General features: G+C 49.4%; 7 protein-coding genes across 7 annotated transcripts; 3 read left to right on the plus strand and 4 right to left on the minus strand.

Moving 5' to 3' along the window:
* Positions 1-85: 85 nt before the first annotated feature.
* Aspvir_004761 (uncharacterized protein) lies at positions 86-729 on the plus strand (the record flags this gene model as incomplete). The annotated part of the gene is made up of 2 exons (XM_043267983.1): positions 86-368; positions 437-729. The coding sequence occupies 2 exons, from the start codon at positions 86-88 to the stop codon at positions 727-729; spliced, it is 576 nt and encodes a 191-aa protein (XP_043123918.1).
* A 3,188-nt stretch (positions 730-3,917) lies between these two features.
* Aspvir_004762 (Zn(II)2Cys6 transcription factor) lies at positions 3,918-5,778 on the plus strand (the record flags this gene model as incomplete). Its single annotated transcript, XM_043267984.1, has 3 exons — positions 3,918-4,742; positions 4,803-5,564; positions 5,665-5,778. 3 exons carry the CDS (start codon positions 3,918-3,920, stop codon positions 5,776-5,778), a joined length of 1,701 nt encoding a protein of 566 aa, XP_043123919.1.
* A 478-nt stretch (positions 5,779-6,256) lies between these two features.
* On the minus strand, positions 6,257-8,474 carry Aspvir_004763 (putative amino acid permease; the record flags this gene model as incomplete). Its single annotated transcript, XM_043267985.1, has 10 exons — positions 6,257-6,444; positions 6,520-6,922; positions 6,978-7,100; positions 7,149-7,492; positions 7,554-7,674; positions 7,733-7,958; positions 8,007-8,082; positions 8,143-8,191; positions 8,250-8,270; positions 8,361-8,474. The coding sequence occupies 10 exons, from the start codon at positions 8,472-8,474 to the stop codon at positions 6,257-6,259; spliced, it is 1,665 nt and encodes a 554-aa protein (XP_043123920.1).
* Positions 8,475-10,134: 1,660 nt separating this feature from the next.
* Positions 10,135-10,675, plus strand: Aspvir_004764 (uncharacterized protein; the record flags this gene model as incomplete). The annotated part of the gene is made up of 3 exons (XM_043267986.1): positions 10,135-10,161; positions 10,224-10,592; positions 10,646-10,675. The coding sequence occupies 3 exons, from the start codon at positions 10,135-10,137 to the stop codon at positions 10,673-10,675; spliced, it is 426 nt and encodes a 141-aa protein (XP_043123921.1).
* Positions 10,676-11,735: 1,060 nt separating this feature from the next.
* Positions 11,736-16,043, minus strand: Aspvir_004765 (putative nicotinamide nucleotide transhydrogenase; the record flags this gene model as incomplete). The annotated part of the gene is made up of 19 exons (XM_043267987.1): positions 11,736-11,767; positions 11,818-11,892; positions 11,940-12,128; positions 12,192-12,251; positions 12,320-12,428; positions 12,476-12,625; positions 12,674-12,807; positions 12,855-13,109; positions 13,157-13,327; positions 13,401-13,562; positions 13,612-13,752; positions 13,801-13,953; positions 14,014-14,469; positions 14,525-14,642; positions 14,694-14,954; positions 15,004-15,055; positions 15,172-15,261; positions 15,328-15,883; positions 15,947-16,043. 19 exons carry the CDS (start codon positions 16,041-16,043, stop codon positions 11,736-11,738), a joined length of 3,261 nt encoding a protein of 1,086 aa, XP_043123922.1.
* Positions 16,044-18,956: 2,913 nt separating this feature from the next.
* Positions 18,957-20,498, minus strand: Aspvir_004766 (uncharacterized protein; the record flags this gene model as incomplete). The annotated part of the gene is made up of 1 exon (XM_043267988.1): positions 18,957-20,498. One exon carries the CDS (start codon positions 20,496-20,498, stop codon positions 18,957-18,959), a length of 1,542 nt encoding a protein of 513 aa, XP_043123923.1.
* Positions 20,499-25,779: 5,281 nt separating this feature from the next.
* Aspvir_004767 (elongation of very long chain fatty acids protein) lies at positions 25,780-26,923 on the minus strand (the record flags this gene model as incomplete). The annotated part of the gene is made up of 3 exons (XM_043267989.1): positions 25,780-26,120; positions 26,173-26,455; positions 26,513-26,923. 3 exons carry the CDS (start codon positions 26,921-26,923, stop codon positions 25,780-25,782), a joined length of 1,035 nt encoding a protein of 344 aa, XP_043123924.1.

Genomic DNA, 26,923 nt, shown 5'->3' on the forward strand with positions numbered 1-26,923 from the left:
ATATAACCAGGCCCAGGACATCTGCAGATAGCACATCTCAACATCCCCATCAACCCATCCCAAAGAAACACTACAAGCCATCAAAATGAAGCTCGCTACCGTCCTCTCTCTCGCCCCCTTTCTCGGCGCCGCAACCGCCCAGGGGCAACAACAACAGCAACCCTTCACCCTCAACGTCCGCTGGTCCAACAGCCCCCTCAAGGGTCCCCTGAACGCCAACGCCGGCGCCTTCTGGATCGGCAAGCCCTCCGCTCCCTACTGCCCGAAAAACGTCACCGTCGTCGACTGCCCAGCCGTGAATACCACCTCCTTCGTCGCGCAGGGCTCGAAGCTGTTCCTGAATGCCGTTGTGCCCGGCGGTCAGCAGGGTATGCCTTCCCCTTCCCCTATTCCCCTTTTCCCACGGTATTTGATGGCAATGCTAACGATTGTCCAGTCTACATCTCCCCCCAGGGCCAACTGACCTACACAGTCCCCCACAGCGGATACATCCCCGCGGGCTCGCTCGCCGACCTGCCCATCTTCTCCACGAACTCGTTCCTCAACCCGTTCCTGACGCTCTGGCTGTGCTCGGTTGACAAGGACGCCAAGCAGTGGAAGGTGTGGGCCGAGTACAGGAATGCGACCACGGGGGCGATCACGAACAATGGGTCCAACGGGCAAAATGCCTGCACGCGGATTTCGCTCGAGACGCAGCCGTATAAGGGGCCTAAGGCGTGGGAGTTTTAGACGTAATGGTGCTTCCACTTCCAGTTAAGCGGTTGCTGTTAGGTTAGGGGACAGTTGTGTGGAGATCTCAGCGATTTACATTAATACGATGTTTGGTTCTTTTAATATGGGTTCTACTACTGTGCTGTGTACTATGCATACATAAGGCATGCCTTTAGATAAAGAAGACATTTAATGTCACCTTCCTATGGCTACCTGACGGCTTATAATTTTATCACATGATGGTTGATGGTTGAATTGTCAATGGATTCTGCCGGCACCGCGAGTATAGCAAACTGTTTAACAATATATTATATGGGTGCGAACGGCTCTATTCGGTGGTTGTCCATTGTTGAGTCGGCGCAGCAGACTGGAAGTCATCTTATCTGATTATCGCGAGTATTGGACTGGTAGAGAAACCTCCGCATGGGCCAAATCGGGCATCAAAAATGTCTAATTAGGATCTACACAATGACATCTCATGAGGTACCAATGACTCTGCTCATCCCATAGTCATTTTAGGAATCCTTGGGCAGTATGATACTTGATGGAGGGTAGCACGATGCTACGCCGCCGCTACAACCTGGAATAATGTGCTGTATAGGACTATTAAACTTCTCGAAACAGGAAAGCCAGCAGATCGATCTTGTCGAATTAGCAATGGCATCATCAGAGCGTGTCGAGATCACTGGACAGATGGCTGGATACAGGGATCCTCCATGCGTGGCCGAGTCTTCACTTCCCGGGTGCTTCCAGAATACGAGAGACAAGAAAAGGGAGGATCCGCGCCTCTCCGTGATGTGGGACGTGTAATTTCCCAGAGGAGAATCCTCGGAGCTATGTGTTCTAATAAGCTCTCGGGAACGGGATAATATTGTGACGAAGCCGTAGTAGCTGTTTGAAGTTTGGACAGGCGCAAGGAGCTCTGTGGTTATCCCACGCAATGATCGACTGTGCGCGTGAAACAGATGACGGGATCGCATATGACATTGACGGGGATGGCCAGTAGATAGTCCAAACGCGTCCACATGACGAGACTACACATTGCCCAATATGCGGGTATTTTCGATCAGGATTTGGAAGAAGGGCCATTTGCTGTGACTTGCAATCTTAAAATAGTCTGTCTAGTCGTCGCGACTCTGCTTGTCTGTAAAACTGACAAAATCTGGCCTATCAAAGAGAGTTATCACTTCCGGCGAAGACCATGGAAACAAGCTCAAGGAAACCCATGGCAGAGCTCAGGAAGATGACGGCCATGGCTTCGATGGCTTGTGTTCAGGCCCATCACCAGGACCGTGGAGATCAGGGAAAAGCAAGATTGACCATCTGCACTCGAGAATCAAGGAGATTGTCTCCAGTCCCGCTGACAATCAGCTGAATCAGGTTAAGCTGTGGTGAGGTCGCCGTGGATGATGGAAAGTTGATACGCAAGAGTGGACCACCGATCGCACTTAGCGTCACATTTGACTTTGGAGGAACAGAAAGCACCAGGTCCTATCTACATGTGTTTTACACTTGCACTGCGACCTGCGAGTCTTTGACCTTGGAGGCTAAGCCTATCTAATTCTCAACGGTGCCGAAGGCAAGTCCTCGCCGCAGTTGCTCCTGAAAGCCTCATGGTAAATAGATGATTATCTACTAAGCTGGACCAATGTAATCATAATTAGAAATCCAGACCCTACTAAAATACCAGGGGGCCCCCTGAGTCCACGGTCTGTTCACAATAGACAACTATTGGTGAGATAGTCTCGCTGCAGGGCACGATATGTCCTCTTCGAATCAGAGACAAGCAGCCAGACGCTTCTTTCAGCGTAGACTCGCATTAGACTGCTTTAGTTTCGCAAAGAAGATTTCCACTAGATAATCGGCCGATAGCGCACACGCATAATTGGGGAAGAACCCAGCAATCGAGGATGTACTACGTAGAGAAGTTGGAGAAAGAGAAGGAAGGTAATGGAGGATTGCCCATGAGTATTAGTGCAATACTCAAACAAAGGATGATAACTAGTGCTCGTCGCGGTAGGACCGTAGGAAAGAATCTGGATCCGAACATCATTTGTTAGCGACCGTGGGGAGAGTGGCCCACTGTTCCCAGTCAGACACGGGTACGATCGGGGCTTTGGGCAAGTGGGAACAGAACGCCTCGAGTTTTCCAGTCTTGAGTCGAATCACGAATAAGAATGGCTGAAACGAGGCAATTTTCCCTCTCAGGCAACTTCGGGGATGCGGATTCTTGACCAGTAGCAATCAGCCGGGTGTGATCAGCGATGCACAGGGTAACCTCCACTGAGTAGACTAAGGTACGTACTCATCCTCATGGATCATCTTGCCAAATAATAATCATCCACGAGGCCAAGGACCACGAGGCGATTTTGGCACAACATGATCACCCACTAGGGTCGATCATTATCACCACATCGTGTTTCATCCTCGTCCATTGGCAATAGCCCAGGTCTGGTTTTGAGGCTGGTTCTGGAATTGGAATTTGGGAGCAAACCGATCGACTTCATCCCAAGAGTTTGATCATCGAATTTGAAGGACAGAAGTTGAGTTTGTCCGTCAATAAGAAGTCTTGTAGACTACGGTGAGGAGTGAGGAGTGAGGACTGCAGGTGGGAGCGAAAAACAAACTTTGCCAATCTTCCGTGAATCTTAAATGCGCCATTAAGAGGTAATTGTAATAATAATAGTAATAGTGATAGTAATAGTAATAACAATGGACTTATGAGGAAGGCTTGAAGCTGAGCTCAGTACAGCGGGACTCCCCAGAATTTGGCCCCTCCTAGCTTCCTCTTTCCCATCCCCCGCCAGATCCGGTGATTCGCCGCTCCTTGTCTTTCTTTCTCCGGCATCGACGACACAACCTTCTCCTCATGGCAACTGATCCCCCCTCATTATTACCTACCTATTACTTTCTCATCTATCTTACCTCCTCAACATCCTTCCATTTGGTTCTTTGGACTTTTGCAGGGGGTGTATCACTAAGTTTGCCGTAACAACTATCTATCTCATCATCCCGGTCTATCTTTTTTGCTTCTCTCGGGATTTCTAGCTATGGTTGTTTCCGTTCCAATCGATCGTTAATTGTGCCCCGACTCTGGCTTATTATTATTATTACCTTCCGGTCAAACCGCTGGTCTTCTCTACTTCCTCCCACATTATCAGCTTCATGTCGCTGCCGTTTAGTTCGGTATAGTGACTCTCCTTCTCATGGAGATGCATACAGTGGTGTATCCCCCCCGAAAGCCCGATCCTCCGCCAACTGCACAATCTCAGCCTGCCGCGGCTCCTGCGCCCGACAAGAAGAAGCGCGTGCGTCGATGGCATCGCCGTGGGTTTACAGGTTGTTTAACCTGTAGGCGACGGCATGTTCGTTGCGACGAGGCCTCTCCTTCCTGCAAGAATTGTACCCGGTTAGGTCTCGATTGCGATGGGACTCAAGGTCGAATGACTTTTAAGGTGTATGGCCCATCGCAAGGTGCACAAGAACTGTCCCAGAGTCCGAACAATTTCAGCACGGCAAATGCAATAACGGTCAAAAATCAGCAATTGGATATCAAGCACATCAAGCAGGAACCCCAAGACGACAAGGATGATTTCGTTGATGGCATCGTGATCTCTCCAACCACCATTTCCGACTCGGCTCCGGTCAAATATCGATTCCAAGACCCTATTTCTCCTTCAGGCTTTATGCCCTCTTCGTTAGATTTCGTAGAGGGCCGCTATTATACCCATTTCATCGAACAGGTCGCAACCTTGCTCCTTATCTACGATAATTCGAATAACATCAACCCTTTCCGACAATACTTTCCCGAACTCGCCCAGTCTTCACCATCCGTGGCAAGCGCCATGCAAGCGCTTGGTGCGTTGCACCTCGCAAATACGTCGCCAGGCCCACAGCGCAATGTACATTTTCAACAAGCAATGGGCAAGTATGGAGAGGTGGTAAAGACCTTTAGGACACGCTACACACATCCCGAACATGAAGTTCAAATCACAGACTTTGCAACTTGTCTCTTGCTGTCTTTATTTGAGGTAGGTAACTCCGCAACTGGACCCGTCAGCCCCTCACTGACCTTATCTGATTTAACCCAGATGATGGATTCTGGACATGATAACTGGGCGATCCACCTCAAGGGCGCTCGGGAGATCTACAAATCGCTATTTTTATCGAAGAGAAGCGACCCTGCAAAAGAAGTCCGACGGCTAGCGGAATCGAATCATCCCCTTCGACATTTTCTCATCTCCCTTCTTTCCTATCTCGACGTCGCGGGCGCATGCAATACCAGTGAAGGCACTGTAGTGGAAGGAAGCTACTGGAGGACACACGGAGGCGGATGGGAATACAATCTAGGCACGCCGAGTCTGTCATCGCCCACACCCGGCGATGACCGGTTGAACGAGCTTCGGCAATGCTGGTCCATCATGATGGAGATTCAAGCCGACATTAGCGCTTTTGGAAAAGCGAAACATGAGAAGTGGCTCTCGCCTGCGCAACAAGACGTCATCTACGGTGACTTGTTGAATCGCCTCGTTCAATGGCGCGCCAATGCACCGCAATGCATCCAGCAGCTAGGCGAATTGGACGATGAAAGCCTACAACAATACCAATACCCGGAAGTTATGGAGTATGCCGGATGCATCGAGGCCTATGAGAAAGCGACAATCATCTTCTTGCACAAAGTGATCGCGGCTGAACGTCCCGACCGTCCTCCCCAGACACCGTTCCTGCAAATGCTGGCCACTCGCATTCTCAGTCTGATCAAGAAGCTGGCGAGAGATGTCGGTCTGCTGGCTGTGATGTGGCCCCTCTTTATTGCAGGGCGAGAAACCCGAGATGAAATTCAGCAGAAGGCAGTACGCCAAACAATGGTTGACTGCCGGCGGTTCGGATTCAAGGCACGTCGGCCCGATACCCCGTTGCTCAACTTGACACTTGAACTAACTCGTTATACAGAATGTCGATAGGGCCCTCGAAGAACTAGAGAGAGCCTGGTTTAAACAACGCGCGTTTCCGGAGGGTTGGGTCGACAGGATGGATGATATTCGCACATCGATCCTTCTCCCGTAGATGGCTCTAGGCCACTGGGTTCTCGGCGCCACCTTCTTTTAGGTGTTTCTCGGTCCTGGTACCAGCATGGCTCGGGTGGAAAATTTCCAGTTGATTCGTTCCTTTTATTAGCGATGTGTGGGTTGTTTGGGTTGTTTTTTTTCACTCTGGCGGGCGTTTGGTTGGGCTGGGCCCTTACGACAAGTCGTGATTCATGGATTTCGCTTCCCGGTTCGATTCTCATTTTGCGGACACTTGGTGTCTGGTTATCGTATATAGGACTGTTATTTACTGGCGGGACGGAGGGATGGACATATGGGTTCATTTATGGAATGGGAAATAAGGAATAGACAGGGTGGCGTTGATCACCACGACCTCATTAGCATTCTCAAACTTTATCTTTTCTCACACTATCTTGTGCAAGCCACCCAAAATCAGGGCTAATAGGAGTATATACTACTTTTAGATAATGTACAGTCGGCCTCGTTCAAATCACTTTTCACTGCGATGCAGTTCCCTCATGCTGTACCCTTCTCGACGGACCGACCTCCTCCACCGTCTCCGAGACGGCACCCTTGCTGTCAATGAAATGCGAGATACGGTTCCGGGGTAACCAGGCGTCCTCGGGCATGACAAAGTACGAGATGAGCGCGAGGATCGTCACGCCTGCCATGATGATGGGGGCGTCTATCCAGACAAAACACATTAATAAATCTCGTACAGTGTGAGGTTGGGAGGGGGACAAAGGGTGCGGTATCTTACAGTTGAGATTCTGCCCCGTCACGGGAAACGCGTACGGAGAGAACAGGATGGCAACGACCCAGGCGTTCCAGAATACGCCGATGAACTGGAAGGGCTTGCTTAGGCGACCCAGGCTCCACTTTGGCTTGGGGAAGCGCTTGGGCGTGCAGAGGAGGCGGCCGAGGCAGATGAGGCCGTATGCGGCGGCGCTGGGGACACCGGCTGCGGAGACGAGGGATGTGAAGGCCACGCTTGACGGGAGGAGGGTGCAGGTGACGAGGGCGGCGACGGCCCAGACGACGACTACGGCGTTGCGGGGCTGGCCGTTGTGGACGCGGGAGACCCAGCCGGAGAAGGGGAGGACGCCGTCACGGGCGACGGCGAAGACGAGACGCGAGGCGGCGACGATGGCGATGGCTGTGTTCTGCAGAGGGGTCAGCGTGTGCTTTGGGGGGTATGGTAAGTGGGAGACGGCGTACAAGCCACAGAGCTACAATGCAGATGATGTTCATGAAGACGTGGCCGCCTTTGCCGAGGACAACGGCGTATAGGGACACAAAAGGCTGGGGAGAGCCAAATGAGAAGAGTGTATCGGCGTCCGGCTGGAGCACGTCAGTATCCTTTCTGTATCTGAATGGAGGAGAACGAACCGCGCAGAAGAGGAAAAGGATGATAGTCGCCAATCCGCCGACTCCACTGGCGACGGTACTCCAGAAAATACCACGAGCGGCTGTGACAGACGCGTTCTTGGTCTCTTCCGCGACGTGGCCCGAGGCATCGAATCCAATCAAAATACCTGCAGTTGCCAGGTAGGAAAGACACCAGTTCCAGGCTGGCGGGGCACCGGTACCGTTGTAGGTCGACATGAAGGCTTCGTGGGCAGTCCGGAAGCCCCAGGTGTCGTGAGCGCCGATCGGAAGCCAGATGATGTTGAGCACGAAGTCCAGCATGACCATGGCGGACGATAGGTAGAAGACGAATCGGAAATATTTGGCTAGAAGAATGAGTACACACTGAAGAACAAGGATTTATCACGATGAGTTGGAGCTACGCACGAGGCAAGAAGTTGAGCAGTGCAGCCAATGCGAGCAAGATCTCGGTACAGATCCATTGCACTGCCCGAAATTTGACATCACCAGTGTCGGTGGGGAAGTCGACATTGAAGACTGTCAACTCCTGTCAAAGATACGTCAGCTCAGCCGCTGATTCCTCGTGAACGCACTTGGAAGCTTACCGAGAGCATGTAGTTCACAGCGGCTTGGGTGTTACTGGCGCAAAAGGTAGTCCAGGCAGTGGTACTCCACCAGGCAACGGTGAAACCAAGGAGTCTTCCAAACCTAGGACCGCCAGCTTCCGCAGCCCACAGGTAGATTGAGCCCGCAGATGGTGACGCAGAGCATACTTCCGCGATGACCGCGGCGGTGATGAAAGTGAAGACCATAGTAACCAGATAGCTCGTCCTACTCATCGTGAGTTTCCATATATCGAAAGAAGTGCTCTTGACTTACCAGTAAGCTAGGTTACCACCAGCTGCAATACCAGTACTGAAAGTCACACGGACTCCGCCAACGAAGTAGAGCGCAGCTGATCATGGTATGTTAGTGATGTCGGGGAAAGAACGCTTTGATAAGGTGCATATCTCACCAAATGTCGTCGAAAAGTTCTCGAGGAGACTGTACGTTCGATGAAGCACCTGAAGATGTTGTAAGCACCAAAGCTCCACCTATTATAAGGTGGACCAGGAAGCCTACTGGTTTGTAGCCCATCGATTTCTGCAATTTCGAGTCAGTATTGATATTATCACTATTATTATTGCAGTTTATCTCCTCGTTTGCAGGAGTGAAAAGGGTCTATCCACTAACCAATAGAGCCGCATCATCTTGCGAACTTGTTTCGCTTCTGTCTTGTTCACCAATGACAGGGACCTCGTCTTGGTCGACCAGAAGGTCTGAATGGTGTTGGGTCGTGGGAGCCATGGCTGTTGTAATGCCTTGATGACAGACCTCAAGTATTGACAGTATCCAAAACCCTCACTCCTGAGGATCAAAAAATGTAAGAAGGAAGGGAAGTCAAAATCAAAAAAAAGTGCGATATGCTATCGTCTCTTCGTAGATGATTGGAGTTTTGTGGATATCTTCTGCACCTCCCGCCAGGAACCTGCCAACCCCACTGTTAGCGGCGATGAAAAGTTTCAACGGCAAAGGGGATATGCAGGAAATAGTCTAGTCGTTGGTTCGTCTTGGAGATTTCAAAGCCTCCAATATGCCATGAACTAACGGACAAATTTCGTTTGCCGAACGAGGCAACGACCCTGGAAGTAAAAAATTTCACTTACTCGCTGTCCAGGACTACGAGTTGAATCCTTGTCTTCCAAGCTTCGATTCAGCCCCCGGAGATGTCTGGTGCGCAGGAGATTCAACTGGACAGCACGCTAAATACGAGGCTAGGGACGCTGAGGCCAGAGAACTGCTTTTTTTTTCCGTCTTCCACCCAGAAAAGCCAGGTGGTGGAGTCTCCAATCAGAGCTCACTGGACGGAGCGCAAGTCCGTGGGTCATAACTGGGAAGCTGTCCCTCTGGGATCAAACCTGTTGCATCCTAGAAATGAGCGAGAATGACGGCGAGAGGAGTTTTGCCAGTTTGCTTTACCTGACCTATTGGATTAACTCATCCCCATTGATGCCTTTTCATCGTTAAGACGGTCGAAAGGACTGGTTTGACCATCACCTTGAGGCCCTCAGATCGAATGACAAGAGCTGGAAAGCTGCGGGACCAAGACTGGTTGAGCCGATCACATCATCGACAGTTATGGCCCCACCAGTCATGAAAGAGAGGACAGAGCTCGAGATCATAAAATCCATCTTGGATTGTGCAATAGTCATTTGCAATAGTCATACGATGAATGTCAGATTGGGATGATTTGCAACAATTCAATGGAACCATCATCTTCAGTGTCATTGTGCTAAGAGGGTAGAACACAACTGATGTGGCCGTGCGAAGTGTCATTAGATCAATGGATGTCACGTGACATAACCATTTGTCCTACAAACAACGTCCTCTTTGCCGTCATCCATCGACATCTGGACTGGAAATGTACATTAGGAGAATCATTATCTCGGATGGCTCAGTGACCGAGTCATTGGCTCTCATTTTGGCTTCAAACTTCCACCGGAATGCTCTCTGATGGCACGTCTAGTAGGAGAGAGATATAATACTAGCAAGACTGTTTTATTAGAAGGCTCCAATGCTGGGCTACAACAGACTGCGGTAATTTCTTCTCCAGGATGGTCATTCATGCCACTGCTGCAGAACAGCAGCTACTGCCTGGCTAGAAAAGCTCTATTTTTCTTCGAGGATGAACTTTGCACGCATTGCCGCGTTGGCAGCTGACAATGGCCCCCAATCAATAAAAGGTGAATGTCATTCGAGCTGTGTGTCATTCACATCCGCTGGAGAGCACTTTGAAAGCAATGTATTGAAGAGGGCTTTCAGGCAGTGAATGACAAAGAAGCCTCTATCTACCATGCTGTAAACTTCATCTATCTCTGTGAACTCTCCTCCATCTACTTCTCCCTCGCTTCTCAACATTTTGCACTTCATTTTGACCAAAGGACCTTACAAGCATTTCTTCAGTACAATGCCTGAGATTAAACTTAAAATTGAAGTAAGTCATTCGCTTATACCCTCATTGACACAACGATTACTGACTGCAAATTCTCGTCCAAGATCACTGGCTTGCCAGAATCGGTCGTTCCCAGGTTGCGAGATCTTCTCAAAGACTACCTGACCAACTCCAACGACTCTGACATCAATCCTCCAGAACCTGGACGGCGCTCTGTGAAGCTGAAACTAAAAATTGCAGGGGATGGATCACAGAAGACCATTCGTGTCACCAAAAAGGAGAAAAAGGTGATAAGGTTACACGAGGAGATGGCCTACATCAACTCAGCCTGCGAACGGTCTCAAGCATTGCTTGCATCATATTTTCCGTTTGATGAGGATGACTTCGACTATGAGAGGCGCGTCACATTGACTCTAAAGGTCATCACGAAACCGTTACTTATGAACACAAATGCCGCTGCCAAGGCCTATGTGGTGAGTTATCCAGCTGTCTCGGGGGTGTATCTCTAACCAAGTTTCTGAAACAGGAAATTAAAGAGGATGTTGATGACTGTTGAAGACTTGGTATATTCTGGCTGCGTCCCATGGCCACATGCAAGTGCCTTCAAGCCCTTAGTTATGTCTCGCCCTCTTCGAGTACCGAAGCTTTCGTGGAGCACTTGGGACGGTTATCCAGCATGATTCCAAGGAAGGAAAGAGGTATTTCAGGAGAAATGTCAAATGCTCAATTGAATTTGGAGACTGTCCTCCTTCAGAGAGCTTTGTCTTTTGTATGCCGTGATTCGTATGCTTGCGAAGTACATTTACCCTTGCGTTGAGCTTACGGAATTTGATTGAATGGTGTGACCAGAAAGGTCTAGGAGGTCGGTCAGGACATTTGTTGTAATGGACAGGAGACTTCCATTACAGCATTTTTAACAAGAGGAGACCTCAGGAGTATGTTCTGCTTTCACTTAAACTTTATGGAGCATGTACTCCATCTTCCTCGAGGACACAACTTCAACAGTAGGCATGTGCCCAAATAATAAACCTTAGCTCTCGCGTCTCAGCCAGAAGGCATCAAACAGCTGAAAACTCGTTACTTCGCTTACGAAAGTCTCAGAAGGAGAACTGCTACCTGCAACCCATTTTCGAGCTCCAACACTTGACTCTGTAGCTGTTACTGAAGGACGGATACGCTCAGCAAACTCACCGATCAAGTCTGTGGGCGCTATGCATATCTCTTTCCTTTTTCCTGTGCATATATCGATTGCAAGTTGTATATCTTGAATCAAGTTTGCCGATTCACTTTTAGCTCGTGACTTGCGGGGGCAAGCCCCTCTTAGACTTGATACTCTTCCTTTAGCTTCTGTTATAGGTACCTGATACGGAGTATAGCTCAGCCAAGCTTTTACGTAGGACAATGATGTAGAGGTCCACTCATGTGACGAGAAATGCTTGAATTGTCTGAAATAGTACAGGAATAGCAATATGCATTGATCTCATGGCAGACAAACTCACTCTTGTAATATACTGACTATGTCATGGTGTATGTAGAGCATGCAGGCATATACAGCAGATGCAAAACAAATAACAACTCATATCAAAAAATCAAAAGCAAAGATTCCTGCACATCTCTCACTTGCGTGCCTCAAGTCCAGCTTTGATGGCTATACCTAGTTAGAATTGGCCCTAGTAAGTTGACAAGGAGAGAACTCACCATCACAAGAGGCCTTCGCATCTCCAAACAACATCCTCGTACCGGGCATGTAGAACATGGGGTTGGGCACATCGGCTATGTTCCCTTAGTGATATGTTCCAGACAAAGATGAAGGGACTTACCGTATCCGCTGGACATGCCGCGCTTCATCACAATGACTTCTTTGCTCTTCCAGGCATGCAGGACAGGCATGCCAGAGATCGGGGAGTCGGGCTCCATGGCGATAGGGTTGACGGTATCGTTTGCGCCGATCACCAGGGTGACATCCGTGTCCGGGAAATCGTCGTTTATCTCGTCCATTTCAAGTACGACTTTGTCGAGTCAGCAGCCAGCTCTTATTGTTGGGAACCTCGAGATGTGTGGCGGGGACTTACTGTCATATGGCACTGAAGCTTCAGCTAGAAGCACATTGCATTGTCCGGGCATGCGGCCAGCTGCGTGATTAGGTCAGTCAACTATCCTTCTAGAACCCGCTGAGATAACCTGAGGTGAAAGAACGTACCAACAGGATGGATGGCAAATCGTACTTTGACGCCTTTAGCGCGCAACATTCGGACGATTTCTGCAAGCGCGTATTGGGCCTTGGCCACAGCCATGCCATAACCGACCACCTGGAGCACTGTGAGCTTCGATCATGGAAGAGTCAAAATCAACATACAATAATTACGCTCTCGGCATTTGATAGGGTTTCCACAGTATCATCCACCGTAACTTGAGTAACCTGGCCCTCGATCTTCTTCTGCCCTTGTTGAGGGGCCGCAATGCCACCAAAGAGGACATTTGTAAGGGATCGATTCATAGCGACACACTAACCTCAGTCAGCGAGATCCGCGAATAAGCAGATAAAGGCACTAACCATGATGTACGACAAGATCGATCCGCTGACCCCAATCAACGATCCAACGCTTGTGAGTAGTGGATTGTTAAGCATGAAGCCCTCTGCAACCAGAGCGAATCCCGAGTATGCATTGAGAACAGTGATAACAACAGCTTCATGGTGTTAGTAATCTTTCCAGTGTGAGGGCGCGGGAACATACGCATATCAGCTCCTCCAATGGCAGCAGTGGTCGTATAGCCTTTCAGGAAACTTAGGATGGTATTTGCACCCAAGCACGTAGCGGCAATGAGCGGAGATGCAGGGCCCATGGACAAGAAAGCTCCCATTGTCGCCAGATTTGTCCCAAGCAGAGTCGAATTAATAACGTGGCGGCCTGGAAGAATCGTGGGTTTTGACGACAGGCGGCCCGCAAGCTTCAGGAAAGCTACAATGGAGCCAGTAAACGTAACGCCACCTGTGCAGCGTCAGTAGTGTATCAATCGCCTGAATCTGAGCTAGTACCAATGAGAACACCAAAATACGCAGTCACCATGTGCAAGGTTGAGATGTCAGCAAGATCGGCCATCACGCTTCCAATACTTGTGAGAACAGCAGCCAGACCGACAACTGAATGAAGGGCTGCCACTGTCTGGGGTAAGCTAGTCGGGGTAATGCGACGTCCAATCAATGCTCCTGTAAGAATGTGAGCCCAACCCTTCTAGTAACGATAGAAATAGTCAGCCGAAACAGGGATAAAAGAACATACCAACTAGAGCACCGCCACCAGCCATTGCTCCGAATTGAGCCAGGACCTCTGGTGAAAATCCTACAGCAGCAAGAGATGCAAGTATACCAGAAGCAACTCCCAGAATACCAAGGATGTTTCCACGGCGAGCAGTTTGCTGGGAAGCAAGGCCGGAAATTGAGCCTGGTTACCTTTAGTATACAGAGTGCAGGTTTGTCACAGTTCCACTTACTGATGCAGAGAAGAGTGCTGACCAGATAGCCAGCACTCACTAAACCAGCCATTCCAGTGCTAGCTGCTGCTATAAATCCACCGCCGAAGATAACACCGGGTATCGCATAGAGCCACGGATATTCGGGCGGGTCAGTCGGGCCTACAGGACGGTAAGTGTTTCATCTTCAATAAGGGGTGGAAGACTGACGCTTGAACATATCTAGCATGCGCTTGGTAATAACGAACCCTCCCGCAACGTTCATTGATGCCAATAGGACCGAAACTGCTCCGAGCGCTTCCGGGATCGTGCTAGGCGTATAGCCTCCACCCATTACGAAAAGACCACCGATGCCGACCATGCCTAGAATCCATGCGTGAGAATGCTACAATAACCCTTCTTTGAGATAACATGCCTGCTCACCTGAGATTGCATTTGTCACACTCATCAAAGGAGAGTGGAGAGCTGGAGCAACGCCCCATACAGCACGGTAGCCGACGAGACCAGCAAGCCCAAAGGTCATCATGTTGCTCATGAAAATGGGACCAGTGGCTTTTCCCAGGGCAAGTGCAGTTCCCATACCAGCTGTAACAGTGGCGACATCGCGTGTAGCCTTTTGCCAGGGTGTGACTGATAACTCGGCTTGTTCCTTGGCTGGAGTCGCCGCAGCTGTCGGCTTAGGTGGCGGTGGTGCTGGTCGTGGAGCTGGTGGTAGTATCTCGCCGTTGAGGGTGACAATAGATCCGCGCACAACCTCGTCCGACAGGTCAATGCCAAACGATTTCTCTTGTGGCGCCATGGACAGAAGGAACTTGGTGATATTGTTCGAATAGAGTGTGGATGCTTGGGTCGGTAGGCGTGACGGGAAATCAGTATATCCTGAATTGGTCAGCATGAATATACCGAGATTGGACAGGCTTGAGCTTAAACTCACCAATGACAGTGACACCGTTGTAATTAACCAATTGTCCAGGAACAGTTGCTTCACAGTTACCACCAGCCTCAGCTGCGAGATCGACAATGACCGACCCAGGTTTCATGGCAGCGATCATCTACTATAGATTAGCTCCTGCTGCAAGGACGAGGTTGTGAACTATTCAAACCTCCTTGGTAATTAGTTTTGGTGCAGCCTTGCCCGGAATCAGTGCTGTTGTGATAATAATATCAACCTCACGGGCCTGTTCCATGAAGAGCTTCATCTCTGCGTCATAGAATTCCTTGGACATTTCCTTGGCATATCCGCCCTGACCAGCACCTTCTTCCTGAATTTCGACCTCGATGAATTCGGCACCTAAAGATTGAACTTGCTCACGGGCAGCAGAACGCGTATCAAAGCCACGGACAATGGCACCTAAGCGACGAGCCTATGCATCGTTGGTAGAGAGCTTTGAATGTCAAGCAGTGCAGACATACCGCAGCGATGGCGCTTAAACCAGCCACACCAGCACCGATAACCAAAACCTTGCTAGGAGGTATCTAATTGCAACAATCAGTAGTAGCTCCCTTTTTGTGGAGGTGAACAACCTTTCTAAAGAGGCATGGTTAGTAGGTCAATATCTCAATGGGTTCCACATTTCTTACCCAGCAGCTGTAACTTGACCAGTTAAGAAACGACCAAAGTGGTTCGATGCTTCTAAAACAGCCTTGTACCCGGCGATATTGGCCATAGAGCTTGCCTCACCGTTAGCATCGACCACCTTTTGATATAACCGCTCATAAGCCCCGTGGGCAACTCACCTAAGGGCATCAAATGTCTGGGCACGAGAAATCCGAGGGATCATATCCATGGCAAAGGCCGTGACTCCGCGTGACGCAATAGCCTCTACCAGCAGCTTATTCTGGGCAGGATACAAGAACGAAACCAGGGTGCTTCCCTGGCGGAGGGCTTCGACCTCATCTATGGGGCCCTCCTGTCGGGGACTACGGACTTTCAACACGATGTTACTTTCGGACCATACAGCAGCACGGTCGACCAGGGTAGCTCCAGCTTGTTCGTAGGCCTGATCATGAATCTGGGCTTGTTCACCAGCTCCGCGCTCGACTAGTACGCGCGAGAAGCCTTTCTTCAGCAGCAGAGTCACGTTCTGCGGTGTGAGAGCCACGCGACGCTCATTGGGCCATGTCTCGCAGGGGACGCCAACAGTCAGCGAGGAGTATGGGACAACGGGTACATTCGACGGCGCAGAGGCGCTGCTCGCGGTTCTCTTCGAGATTTGCGGCCACTGAGGGATGAAAGGGAGCTTATAATCGTTCCGCTGGCGAACTGGGTAGAATACCTGTCGTGTCTGAACCGCTGAAGTTCCAGCAGAGTTAGTACTCAACAGCAGGCCCTCTAGGAAGCGAGAGAGCTGCTCACAAAGATGGTTCAGGGACAACAATGACTTCCCTGGGTGGGATCTGCAAGCCGCCCGAGACGGCCACAGAGCCGACCGCAGGGTCAAAGGCGCACTCATCGTCAAGATCAACTACTCGAGGATATAGTGTCGCGAGCCGTCCGACAAACGTATCATTCCTGGAATTCTCAACCCATCGACAGAGGCAAGGGCGAACTTCAAGCCAAAGGTGGGATGGAGGGAGGGGGCGGTCGGTGGTAAATAGTGCGGAGTCGAAGCGGACGAGAGGTACCCGACCTATACAGGGATAAACGAAGAGGTCAATCCGCGAATCCTAGGACTGATTGGATTATGTGACGCTGCTTACTTGGCCTTGGTCTAGCGATAGGAGCGACGCAAATCGAGAACGGACATTGGATGGAGTCTGGACGGACTGCCGCAAAGAAGGGGGAGGAGGCTTCTGGGGTTGCTTGGGCGTGGCGGGGAAATAATGATTGATCAGGCGCGACACAAAGAACGAATCCCACGAGTGAATCCTCAGGAAGAGGTGTGATCAATCAGGATCGATCATCCTGATTGGTGTGCTGCGCCCCCGTACTGCATATTGTTCGATCGATGCAACAGTGGCTGCCATGCCTAGTGTCCATTATTCATATTCCTTGCAAGTCCAAGAAGCGGAAAATGAGGGGAAAGCTGGGGATCATGTGGGGAAGTTACCAGAGTCACTCCACTGCTACTATACTACTATACTACTATGCATCTTCACAATTTGAGGATTCCATTGTCATCACATTGATACTGCCATCAAATTTCTGAACACCCGAGTATTTGAAACAAATTTGAAATGTTGACATGTTCTACAAGGCTCATACCATGAACACCTTGATCGAAATCATCCCGCAGGCGATACAAATCCCCACAGCCTCGTCGTACTATCTGATAACTTGCCGATAAGGCAGCCATTTAGAGGCAAGGACAGGCCATATGCATGTCTTCGATACTGTTAAGGCCACAATTGTCAAAGTGGAGAATATGCACAGACATCGTCTCACATCACGAATTACACATTCATGCTACGGACGGGCCACATGAAACAGGATGCCACTTGAAAATCTATACGGTTTTCCAGTTGATCGCCTATTCACTTCTCTGGCTCGCTTAACAGCGTCGCTCAATGCTCGATCAATTTTGCTGGAGGTTTGCCTGTGATCAGGTCACGAGGCGCAGAACCAACGACATCTGGAACTTCAGGTCCTGGGATTCAGCCCTGCAGACATGTCGCTTGTACGATGCCTTTACCGGAAAGAATGCTCAAAGCTCAGTGGAGACTATATGCTTGAGCTTGAAGATCTGGTTGTTGCATTTGGTGCAGACATCAACGAACAATCGAAGCCACCTGTCAAGCACACAGTGCCATGCTGGTATCTCCATGCATATTCCAAATAGCCCTGAGTGTGGCTTTGAACGCTTAACCGAACGATGCTCCGATAAGCGTCGAGCAATACACCAGGAAAATGAAGGCTGAAGCGCACGATTTGGAATCCACGACAGATTCAAGACCGAAGAAACTATGTATAGAGGTGGCCAGTTTTTCGGCCAAGAGGACTCTCGCTCCCAGGGCTTCGATCATGACTAAGACAGTTGTTGTTGACTGTACACTCCCCGTAGGAGTTGATATAGTCACCGTAGTAGTAGATTCTGAAAGGACAGTTGCAGTACGCCTCTGGCAACATCAGAGATTCCACAAGAGGACAGATGGCCCCATGCAGTCCAATTGACCAAATCCTTTTTCTAAAGCTATTAGTTAGCAGTTAGATTACATACAAGCTCCGCAAGGTCATTATACACCACCATTTTGCCAGCCAGGAGCTGGACCGGCACATTGACAGCGATCTTGACCATCTTCGCCCAGTGGCGGTATTTGAAACGAGCTGAGTACGTCAACGTTATCCAGTCGAGAGATGCCTCTGTGTTCATTTTTTCACTTGGGCTGGTAATTTAGCTAGAACTAATTAGTTCAAATCTGACTTACATTGGATTTCTTGCTTACAGCTTCATCGACTCGGAGGATGACAGAGCGTTTACTCTGGTATATAGACGTGGGATTCGATCAACTCATGGTGTATATAAGTGATACATAGTAGCATGGCAGAAGAGCAGGAAAGATGACCATCATGATATTTATAGGCAAGATTGGCAACCATAGAGTGCTTCTAAGACATTATTATTTTGTCAAAGATAGGACTACTAGCCTACTCAGACAGAGAACCTATATGAAAGACACTGTCCTAATGAATCTGCAGCGTCTACCACATAAAGCAACAACAAGGACTCAAAGCGACCTTCCTCTTTGCAGATACCAACGGACAACGCATGAGCTTCCATTAGCAAACAGATTCCCATACTGGTTAGTTGGCACTAGAAGGAAGGCGCTGTAAGTTCTTAGTTCGTTTCGTTGTGTTTCAGATCCGGGGCTATCTCACCGTACGCTGCAGTAAACAGATTCCCCCAAGTTGTGTTGCGGACCTTAGTAAGGTAACAAGGACAATAGAAGGGCAATCAGTCGAATAGAGCATGGTCGTAGAATATGCGTTGGATAATGATATCCTGTGGTTATGGCTGGACGATTGCTAATCTAAGGGAAATTCTACGCGAGATGAACGGAGCTACGGAAAAGCGTGGCACAGCTCGATATGGGTATTGTAAGGAGTGGTCAAAATTGAAGCAGAATAATCTTCTCATTCCAATTCGTGTGCGTTGTCATGATAGTCAATGACAAGAAGGACTCCAGCCTCAGTCCAGGAGGTATCCAGCGATGACTGATCTAGTCAATAGATATTATACAAAAAGAATTAGACAATAGGGTAGACAGAAGGGCAGTACAGTCAAAATCAAAATCAAATCTTCCGAACATCAGAAAGCCGCCATAACCGTGTTACAGAAGGATATCGTAAACGCCTTTCGCCAATAAATAGAACCCAAGAGTGAAGAAAAGAAAGAAGAAAGAAGTTAAAAAAAAAAGAAAAAGCCATGCTATGATCGATGGTTCCAGATGGCAGATTTTCTCCTCCCTCTCAGCATAAAGCCCATGATGCTCTTAGCGGTGGACTGTTCCTTGCCCTCCTGCTTCGAGAACTTGCTGCGCTTCAGGCTCTTCTTTCGGCTCACGTTAGACTTTCCTGCTTGATGGACTGGCTCAGGTGCATCCACACTGTGGACACTCTCCACCTCTGATCGAAGGCTGCTGGAATAGGATGACTTAAAAGAATGCATGGTGGAGTTCCGCTCCGGAGGGGGTGGGCGATAGCTGGTCGGCGTGGGTGCACTGCTGTTGCTGTACACAGAGCCGGATCGGCCTCGACTGAAAGTCGGCGAGGAATAGTAAGGAGTAGAACTTTGAAGCATTGGAGAAGGAGTGCGACAGGTTTGTAGCGGAGATGACTGTTCGGAGCTCACGCGCGTGTGGGACGCGGAGGTGGGTGGTTTGTGAGTGTCTAAGCCCGCAGATGTGGAAGCGTGTCGTGCGTGGGAGAGTAAGGCGCTCGCACTACTCAAACTTCGCAACGAAGGGGGCCGTCGGAGGGATTCGGTAGGTAGACGCGAGCGTACTGCAGTGTACAGTGAGGGCAGCTTTTGGGCGGGTGACGCTCTTGTGCCAGAAAATGTCCTAGAGCGAGACCGCGGCGACAAGGGCTGCGGGATCTCGGGGACTTCGGACAGCGACTGCATCGTGGCACTAGACCTTGGCAGCTCAATGCGTCTCAACCCCCTAACCGATCCCGATGAACGCCCAGTTACCGAGACACTGTTGCGTTTGAGCTGCTTTTCATTCGTTCCTTCAGACTCGCCTGTGCTAAGCAAAGGTTGAGACTTGGCTGCCCGCCCGAGCGAGTAGATACCCTCGCAAGTACCCTCATCGGAGGCGTTGCTTGAGCTATGCTTGCAAAAGGTGTCTTGCTTCTCCTCAGCAGACGAACCAGGCGGAAAATATGATTGCTCGGGACTGATTTGAATCAAGTGAGGTTTGGAGATAGGTTCCACATATGTGACCTGCTCAGCTACGAGGACGTCAGTCTCTTCCTCTGAGTAGACAGAGGTGGGAGACGGCGATCCCTTCGACCGAGCAGTCGATGATCCGGGTGACCCAGGGGGCACATAAACAGTGGGCTGTAAGAAGATTGGTGACGGAAGTGGTGACATGTGATTTGGAGAAGGCAGCTCGATAATCACATCATCATCGTCGTCGTCGTAGACGATGGAGTCGGTGGCAAAGGTTGCATTGCTGCTTCGCTTCACGGTATCCATTGATACGGGACGCGACTTTCTGCCTCTCGATGGGTAGGGAGCAAGTAGCCGGGCAACTTGACGGTTCCCTGGCTCAGGTTCAATGTCGCGAGATAGCTCTTCCGTGCTCATATCAGAAAACGTCCCTGTAGTGTCATCAACGGGTGAGAAAGCGTTATCGTGTCCACCATGTTCTGACTCCGATATCTCTTCTTCGTCCGACTCGTAACGTCGTGGCAAAAGCTGCTTGTTTGTGTAATCGAGACTGAGAGAATCCGCGGATTGGTACATTTTCTATATGAATGTAGAATAAGAAGAAGATGAACACCCAACAGGCCAGTGAAGGAGACTTGTTCAAGAAAATAAGGCAAGAACTTAGTAAATGGAGAATGAAGAAGTCCAAAGGTCTCAGATCCTGAAGGTCATCAAGGGTGGACAAAGGAGTGCAGCATGTCAAAAGAGTGTGGTGATTGACCCAGGGGAACAGGGGAAGAGAGCAGTAGTTCAACGGGATATAGACAAGGATATATTAATCCTGGATATCTCCTCTTGTCCCACACGGGTTGGCATGCTCTAAAGGAGTGGATCCTACCCTGGAAGGTTTTTCTTATTTTTTTGAACAAGGAGGAGACCACCCTCGATGCCATCAGATTATACAACCGCCAGAGAGGACGGACTAACAAGAGCTCGGTCCACAGTCGGGTTAGTCAATATCAGCGCAAAAATAGAGAAAACAGCCGTTCACACGTGCACAGGGGCAGCATTGGTGCGCCTTTTTTCCCCCCTCTTTCTGCCTCTTCCCCTTTTCTTTTTTCCTGCTGGGCCAGAATCAGGACAGACTATGTTGGGACTGCAATGAACAGTGCTTACGTCGGCGGTTCATCCTTGCCGACTCCTGCAGGACAAGGAGTGAACCGTTGCCTCAGGATATCTGGAGAGCGACCCTTGCATTTGAGTTCTTCGCTAAAAGCCTGCATTATCACCGGGCCGAATTAAAAAAAGAAAAAAAGGCTGCGAAAGTATGAGTGTTAGGCAATTTCATGTAAAGTGTCATTGCGCCAGTCACCAGAATCATATGGGGCACCACGAAGGTTGGAGAAAATTCGACGTATCAACGTGAGCTGTCATTTGATAGGAGATCAGAGGTCAATGCTTGCGGAAGCCAAAAAGGCCAGGAATAGCGTATTCTTAATGCAAGCTCTTGGATTAGGAAAATTTTGGCGGCAACAGCTTGATTGCAGTTCTGCATTGTCCACCTCAACGGGAATGGGAAGGACGCTTTTTGGGTAACGCTAACAGGCAATCCCCTGATTCCCCTCAGACATGCGGATCTAAGGTAGGAAGATGGACTCGGCCAAGACGCGCGCTAAGTATTCGGGCCAAAAGCCGGGGCCATGTGGCAGACTGTACTACTTTGGTAGAGTAGTGTAGATGTTCTACTCTCTTGCTGATCTGCCTGTCTTCCCAAGAAATTGCCAGTTCGAACTTCGAACTATGATTCACAACTGGTTGAACAAAGGTTGACAGGTGGTCAAAACGCCTTCTCGAAGGCCGGTTTGCCTTCTTAGTCGGTGATCAGTTCTCTCGTTCTCTGCCCTGATTCTCATGTCAATATCTCAAGCCACCAAATGCTCTGACCACCCATTATCTTCCCGCGGCTGCAATTGGATAACTCAGATTATCCAGATTTCTCACAAAGCCGCGTACGATACAGAGCCAAGTAGGTATTATGCCGCAGCATCAATGCAGTTCACAGATAGATAGATAATAGCAGATCATATCATATCGTTCTGGCAAAAGCTTGCCAAGTGTGATGTGTAAGATGTTCCTGAGGAGTTGCCAAGGTAGACCCGCTGCTACACCATTGTGGGGCGTCTTTAACCCAAACGCACCATCATCCCCCATCAGCCCAGCGAAGCGAATAATCGTCGAGTCCGGTTCCACTCGCTCATGGCTGGCTTGTTTCTTGATTCTCCTTTGGGCGGACTGATATTTGTGATTTCGGCTTATTTTTGGGCACATTGAGACGACCAAAAGTTGAACGCAACAACCGAGAACGAATAGGAGATTTTGAAAGCTCCACGGTAGATAATAGCTGGATGACCTCCCTGCAGGAAATCTATGATAACCCTTGCAGCAACCATCCAAGTGAACTCGACTCTCATCAGTCATCACTGACAAACGGCATTATGGCCAACTTTGGATAGGCCAGCCGGATACGAGCGTTTCAGAAAGTCTTAGAGTGGTTCGCTCGCAGTTTCGAACTGTGTCATCAAGAAGACAGAACAGAACATGCTGAACCCATGCAGAAAAAAAAAATTGAACGCCAACCGCAATAAACCTAGGTAGACAATAAAACTAAATGGAAAATTATTCAAGCCAGAGTCATGGAAGCAGAGCTTCTGGCTCCGTGTCCAGTGGTCAGTAAGATAGGAAAGATACTTTCTGCAGTGGCTGGTCCACACTCCACATCATCACTGTCTTCAGTGCCAAGTGTAACAGATTCACTCAAAAAGTCTATATTCTTTGTAGTAAGGAAATGGTTGTGACTTGCTGAACTCTCAGACCATCAGAGAAGGGAGGAAAATGCAGGTTGGATTGCAGATGGTTCATTCTACTTGCTCACTTGCACAGGACGGTATGTGTTCACGGTGGTTGCAGTGTGAAACACCATTGTGCATATTAATGATTTGCTTAACATTACCACTGCATTTGCCAAGGATTTACGCAAGAGATAAGTGACCTTAGATAATCCCCCTTTGTTTCCAATCCTGATAGTCCCAATGCCGTGCTGAATCGCCAGTATGCATGCTGAAGTGAAACATCATCCCCCCCAATCTCTTGAGCGTTGAATAAGATGATATGGAGTACATTGATGCAAACTGTATTGGCACTTTGCATTTTATGGTTTGTCTCCTTGCTTCAACCACCTCCACGTCGACCGCGTCCTCGATGACCAGCACTCCTGTCTCCATCGCCAATTCCCCATCATCCCGTTTTCTGCTTGTTTCCTTTCTCCAGCTTTACTGTAGGATCAAACCCCGGAGTGTTGATCAGCAAGATCAACATCAACAACGTCCGCTGAACGTTGAAACTGCTGTCCTTCACCAATCAACGGCGGATGATCATGCATACATCACATTCACTCCAACCGACGGCGATGATCCCCAGGTAAACATGCATACTTGGATCTATCATCTGCACCGCTTGATCGTGGCGTGGGTGACCTGCGAGGCTGCTGACAACAAACTTGATTTCGTGTTTCAACAGATGGCTGGTTGAAAGGCCCGTAAAATATCGAATCAGAACATGTCATCTCTTCTACGTTGGTAGACTAGTTGGTACTGTCATCTGTTCCTCCTTGCTGCCCAATCGAACCTGTATAAAAGCTTCTCCAACGACCAAGTGCCATCTGGATCTCTCTTCTCTGTTCTACACGGACAATCACACAACTGCCACTCCATATGTCCACAACTTCCAAGTTTTCAACCGTCCCCCTGAAGTTCCCAGCTCAGCAAGGCACTATCGGATTGCAATCAAATAGAGAAAGCATATCCCGTCTCCCGAGTATCCAGTAGTGGGTTCAAGCCACTGTACCTGACACATGGTCCCCGCCGAGCACCGCGGTTCTATCGCTTAAGAACGTTATTCTCTACAGACGGTGTCCTAAGCACGCAACTATCGATTCGAATGCGTTGAGCTTTGCCAGTACTGGCGGGTTCTCCGGCAATCCCCTTCCTGCTAGAGATTATGCGTAGAATGCGGATACTGGCCGTTGAAGCGTGGTCATGGGAAGACCACCGTTCAAAGAGATGTCTCAACTCCTGTCCTCCGTAGTAGACGAACTAGAATTTGGTAGATTGCTCACTCTTCATCATCAGAATGATCATGTGGGTCTCCAGTGTATTATTATCCAATATCTACATAGACTGATTAGGACGGGGTACCTCATACCTACCTATCATCGCCCAAAGTTCGTCCACGCTCCAGAACATTTCATTGAGTCTTACAAGGGAATCAGGAGTCCTCCTTCATACTTCAGTGTCAGGGTCAGCAGTCCCTTCATGTGCCTACATTCACCTCGGAGACATGGACATCCTCGTCAGCGTCGAGGGATGAACAACCACAACCCAAGTATGAAGGATGAAGTCACCTAGCTAAATCCTTACAGTCCCATGCCCCAAGTTACAACTCACCTTCGCATTCATGCCCTCGTTAACCATGATGCAATGCCAGAACCCCTCCGCTTTCATCTCATCATTCCACATGCCATGCCCCTGAAGGATAATGTCTCAAATCTTACCCTTCACCCCTTGCTACCAGCTACCGCTCAGACCGACCTGTCAATGTCATTCCAAGTCCACTCCAGCCAACGACGACCAACGGCGCAGAGTTCCACATACTAATATAGACAGCTTTAGATATTCTTATTTATCTAACTTACCAGACTCACACCCTACACAAACACCGTAGGGATACTGACAATGCACGGAGCACGGAGCATGAAGCCCAGAATGCAAGTACCAGCTTCTGATGCAGCTTCACACATACGCACCTAAACCCCATATCAATGTCAATGTCATACAGGAGTCAGGGCCATGCCCTTGCTTGCCTTGCTCGATTCTCCAACTCAATCTCAGCCAGCCTGCTCTTCGATAACCATAACCATAACCATGGATGACAGTCGTCACAATGTCCATCGAGATAGCCGATCTGTCACCTTCGATACGATGAACTGTTTCACTCTCATGTGCGTGAACGATGTGGAATGTCCAAAAAGCATACGGGGAGATACCACTAGGCTTTGAACATAAATGAATGTGGACAGCTTCGTCATTGAGAGCTCTGAAACTAAGGTAATACCAGATAGATACGGAATAGCAGGACATCGCCCCGGAGGATTGAGTCCAGCTCAACCCTCGACAGATCTCAGATCTATACGTGACCAGTCTACATATGATTTGATGCACCAAGGACAGAAGGCATATCATCACCATTACATTTATTTACCTGTCATCTATAGATACTAGAATAAAAGCAAGTATGAATCACAAGCGCAAATAGGAGGACTAGGAGGACAGAAGGAGGAAATGGCTGCAACCAGCAGTATGACAAGAAAAACACACACGAAGAAAGGTAAGACGTAGAATACAACCAGGAGACCGTCAGAGGAATACCTTGTCGCTCTGCCAAGTCTCCGGGTAAAGAACTTGGACATTTCTCCCCAGACACTCGTAATCCACCCAGTGCTGATCCTGCACCTGCCCATGCTGCAAAGTGACCCCGCCATATGAGCTCATTGCAATGCGAAAGCGACCAGTATCATAAGGTCATTCATTAAACAGTGATAAAAAATCTAGGCAGCAGAAAAAAAGATCTCTGAAGCAAAAGTAAATGGGCTCGGATTTTGTTTCATGCGCACGAAAAGCGGTTCGCGTGGTGTCGATCATCTTCGGAGAGCTCAGACCAGTTGAAGGAATGAGGCATACGGGACGATCTTTCAGGAGGTATCTTGAAGAGGAACCGCTGAGGGTGAGTTCGACCCTTCAATAACCCGCAAGCCGTTCCGCGTCTAAGCCTTGCGAGAACGAGTGACGGGGCCATTGGATCGGCCACTCGACACTGCCGCTCCGTTCGCCGTGGCGCTGCCATTGGTAGGAGGAGTGACGGAGGGGACCTCAAAGTTCTTCATGTCAACCAGCGACTGCTTTCCAGTGTTGCGACGAGGGCGACCAGTCTTGGCGGTCTTCTTGTAGGTGGCAATGTAGAAGGAGATGAAGAGGAAGAGGTAAGAGCTGATGATACCAATGCCCGAGAAAGCCGCAAACTCCTCTCCGGCACACTTGCCCATGTTGGGAGCCCAGGGGAAGTAGGTAGAGGAGAAGTAGGTGTAAGAGGCGAAGTAAACAAAGCCTAATGTTCAGTTAGCATGCGCGTAACAAAGGCATCTTTCCAGAGTACTTACCAAGATCAATGACGAACTGGATAATCTGGAGACGGGTGATCCACTCCTTCCACCAGATGCGAATTCCACGAGCACTCTGGAAGTAGTACCAGTACATGACAACGTGAACAAGCAGGTTGATATCAATGACAACCCATTGGACAGCAGTCAAACCGATAAGCTGAGTGTAGCACAGAAGGGCGGTGGCACCATGGTGGTAGGTATGAAGGAAGGTCAAGGGCTTCTTCTTGAGGAACAGGAAGACGGTATCGAGCAGTTCGAGGTACTTGGTCAGATAATTGAGCTGTCCTCTCTGTCAGCCGACCAGCACTTCGAGCCTCGAGATCCGAAGATCACTTACATAGTACAGGACGATGAGGGGCTGGGTCCATCCACCCTGGTGATCGCAAATGGTGAAGAAGAGACCGTGTCTGTAGAGCGTAGGCACGAGCTGCTCAATGAAGAGAGCGAGTAGAGTTGCGCTAATCGCGGTGAGGTAGAAGTTGTGGATCATGAACAGTGCGTTGAGCTTAAAAGCCGGCCGGTTCTTCATCACCTCGCGACCACCGAAGATGATGACGTAGTAGGCCACAAGCGCAATCGCTGTCTCCTTGAAGGTAGACATTGGCGTCACACCCTCGACAAACTTGAACTCACTGGCTGGGTAGCCTACAACGGCCTCGAAGGCCTTGTCGAAGATGGGCCATAGGTGAATACCAAACGGCCGATCAATTGTCGGACGGGGCAAGTTCTGCAGTAATTCGAGCGCCAT

The sequence above is a fragment of the Aspergillus viridinutans genome, assembly GCF_018404265.1.
Source record: "Aspergillus viridinutans IFM 47045 DNA, scaffold_2, whole genome shotgun sequence".
Lineage (NCBI taxonomy): Eukaryota > Fungi > Ascomycota > Eurotiomycetes > Eurotiales > Aspergillaceae > Aspergillus > Aspergillus viridinutans.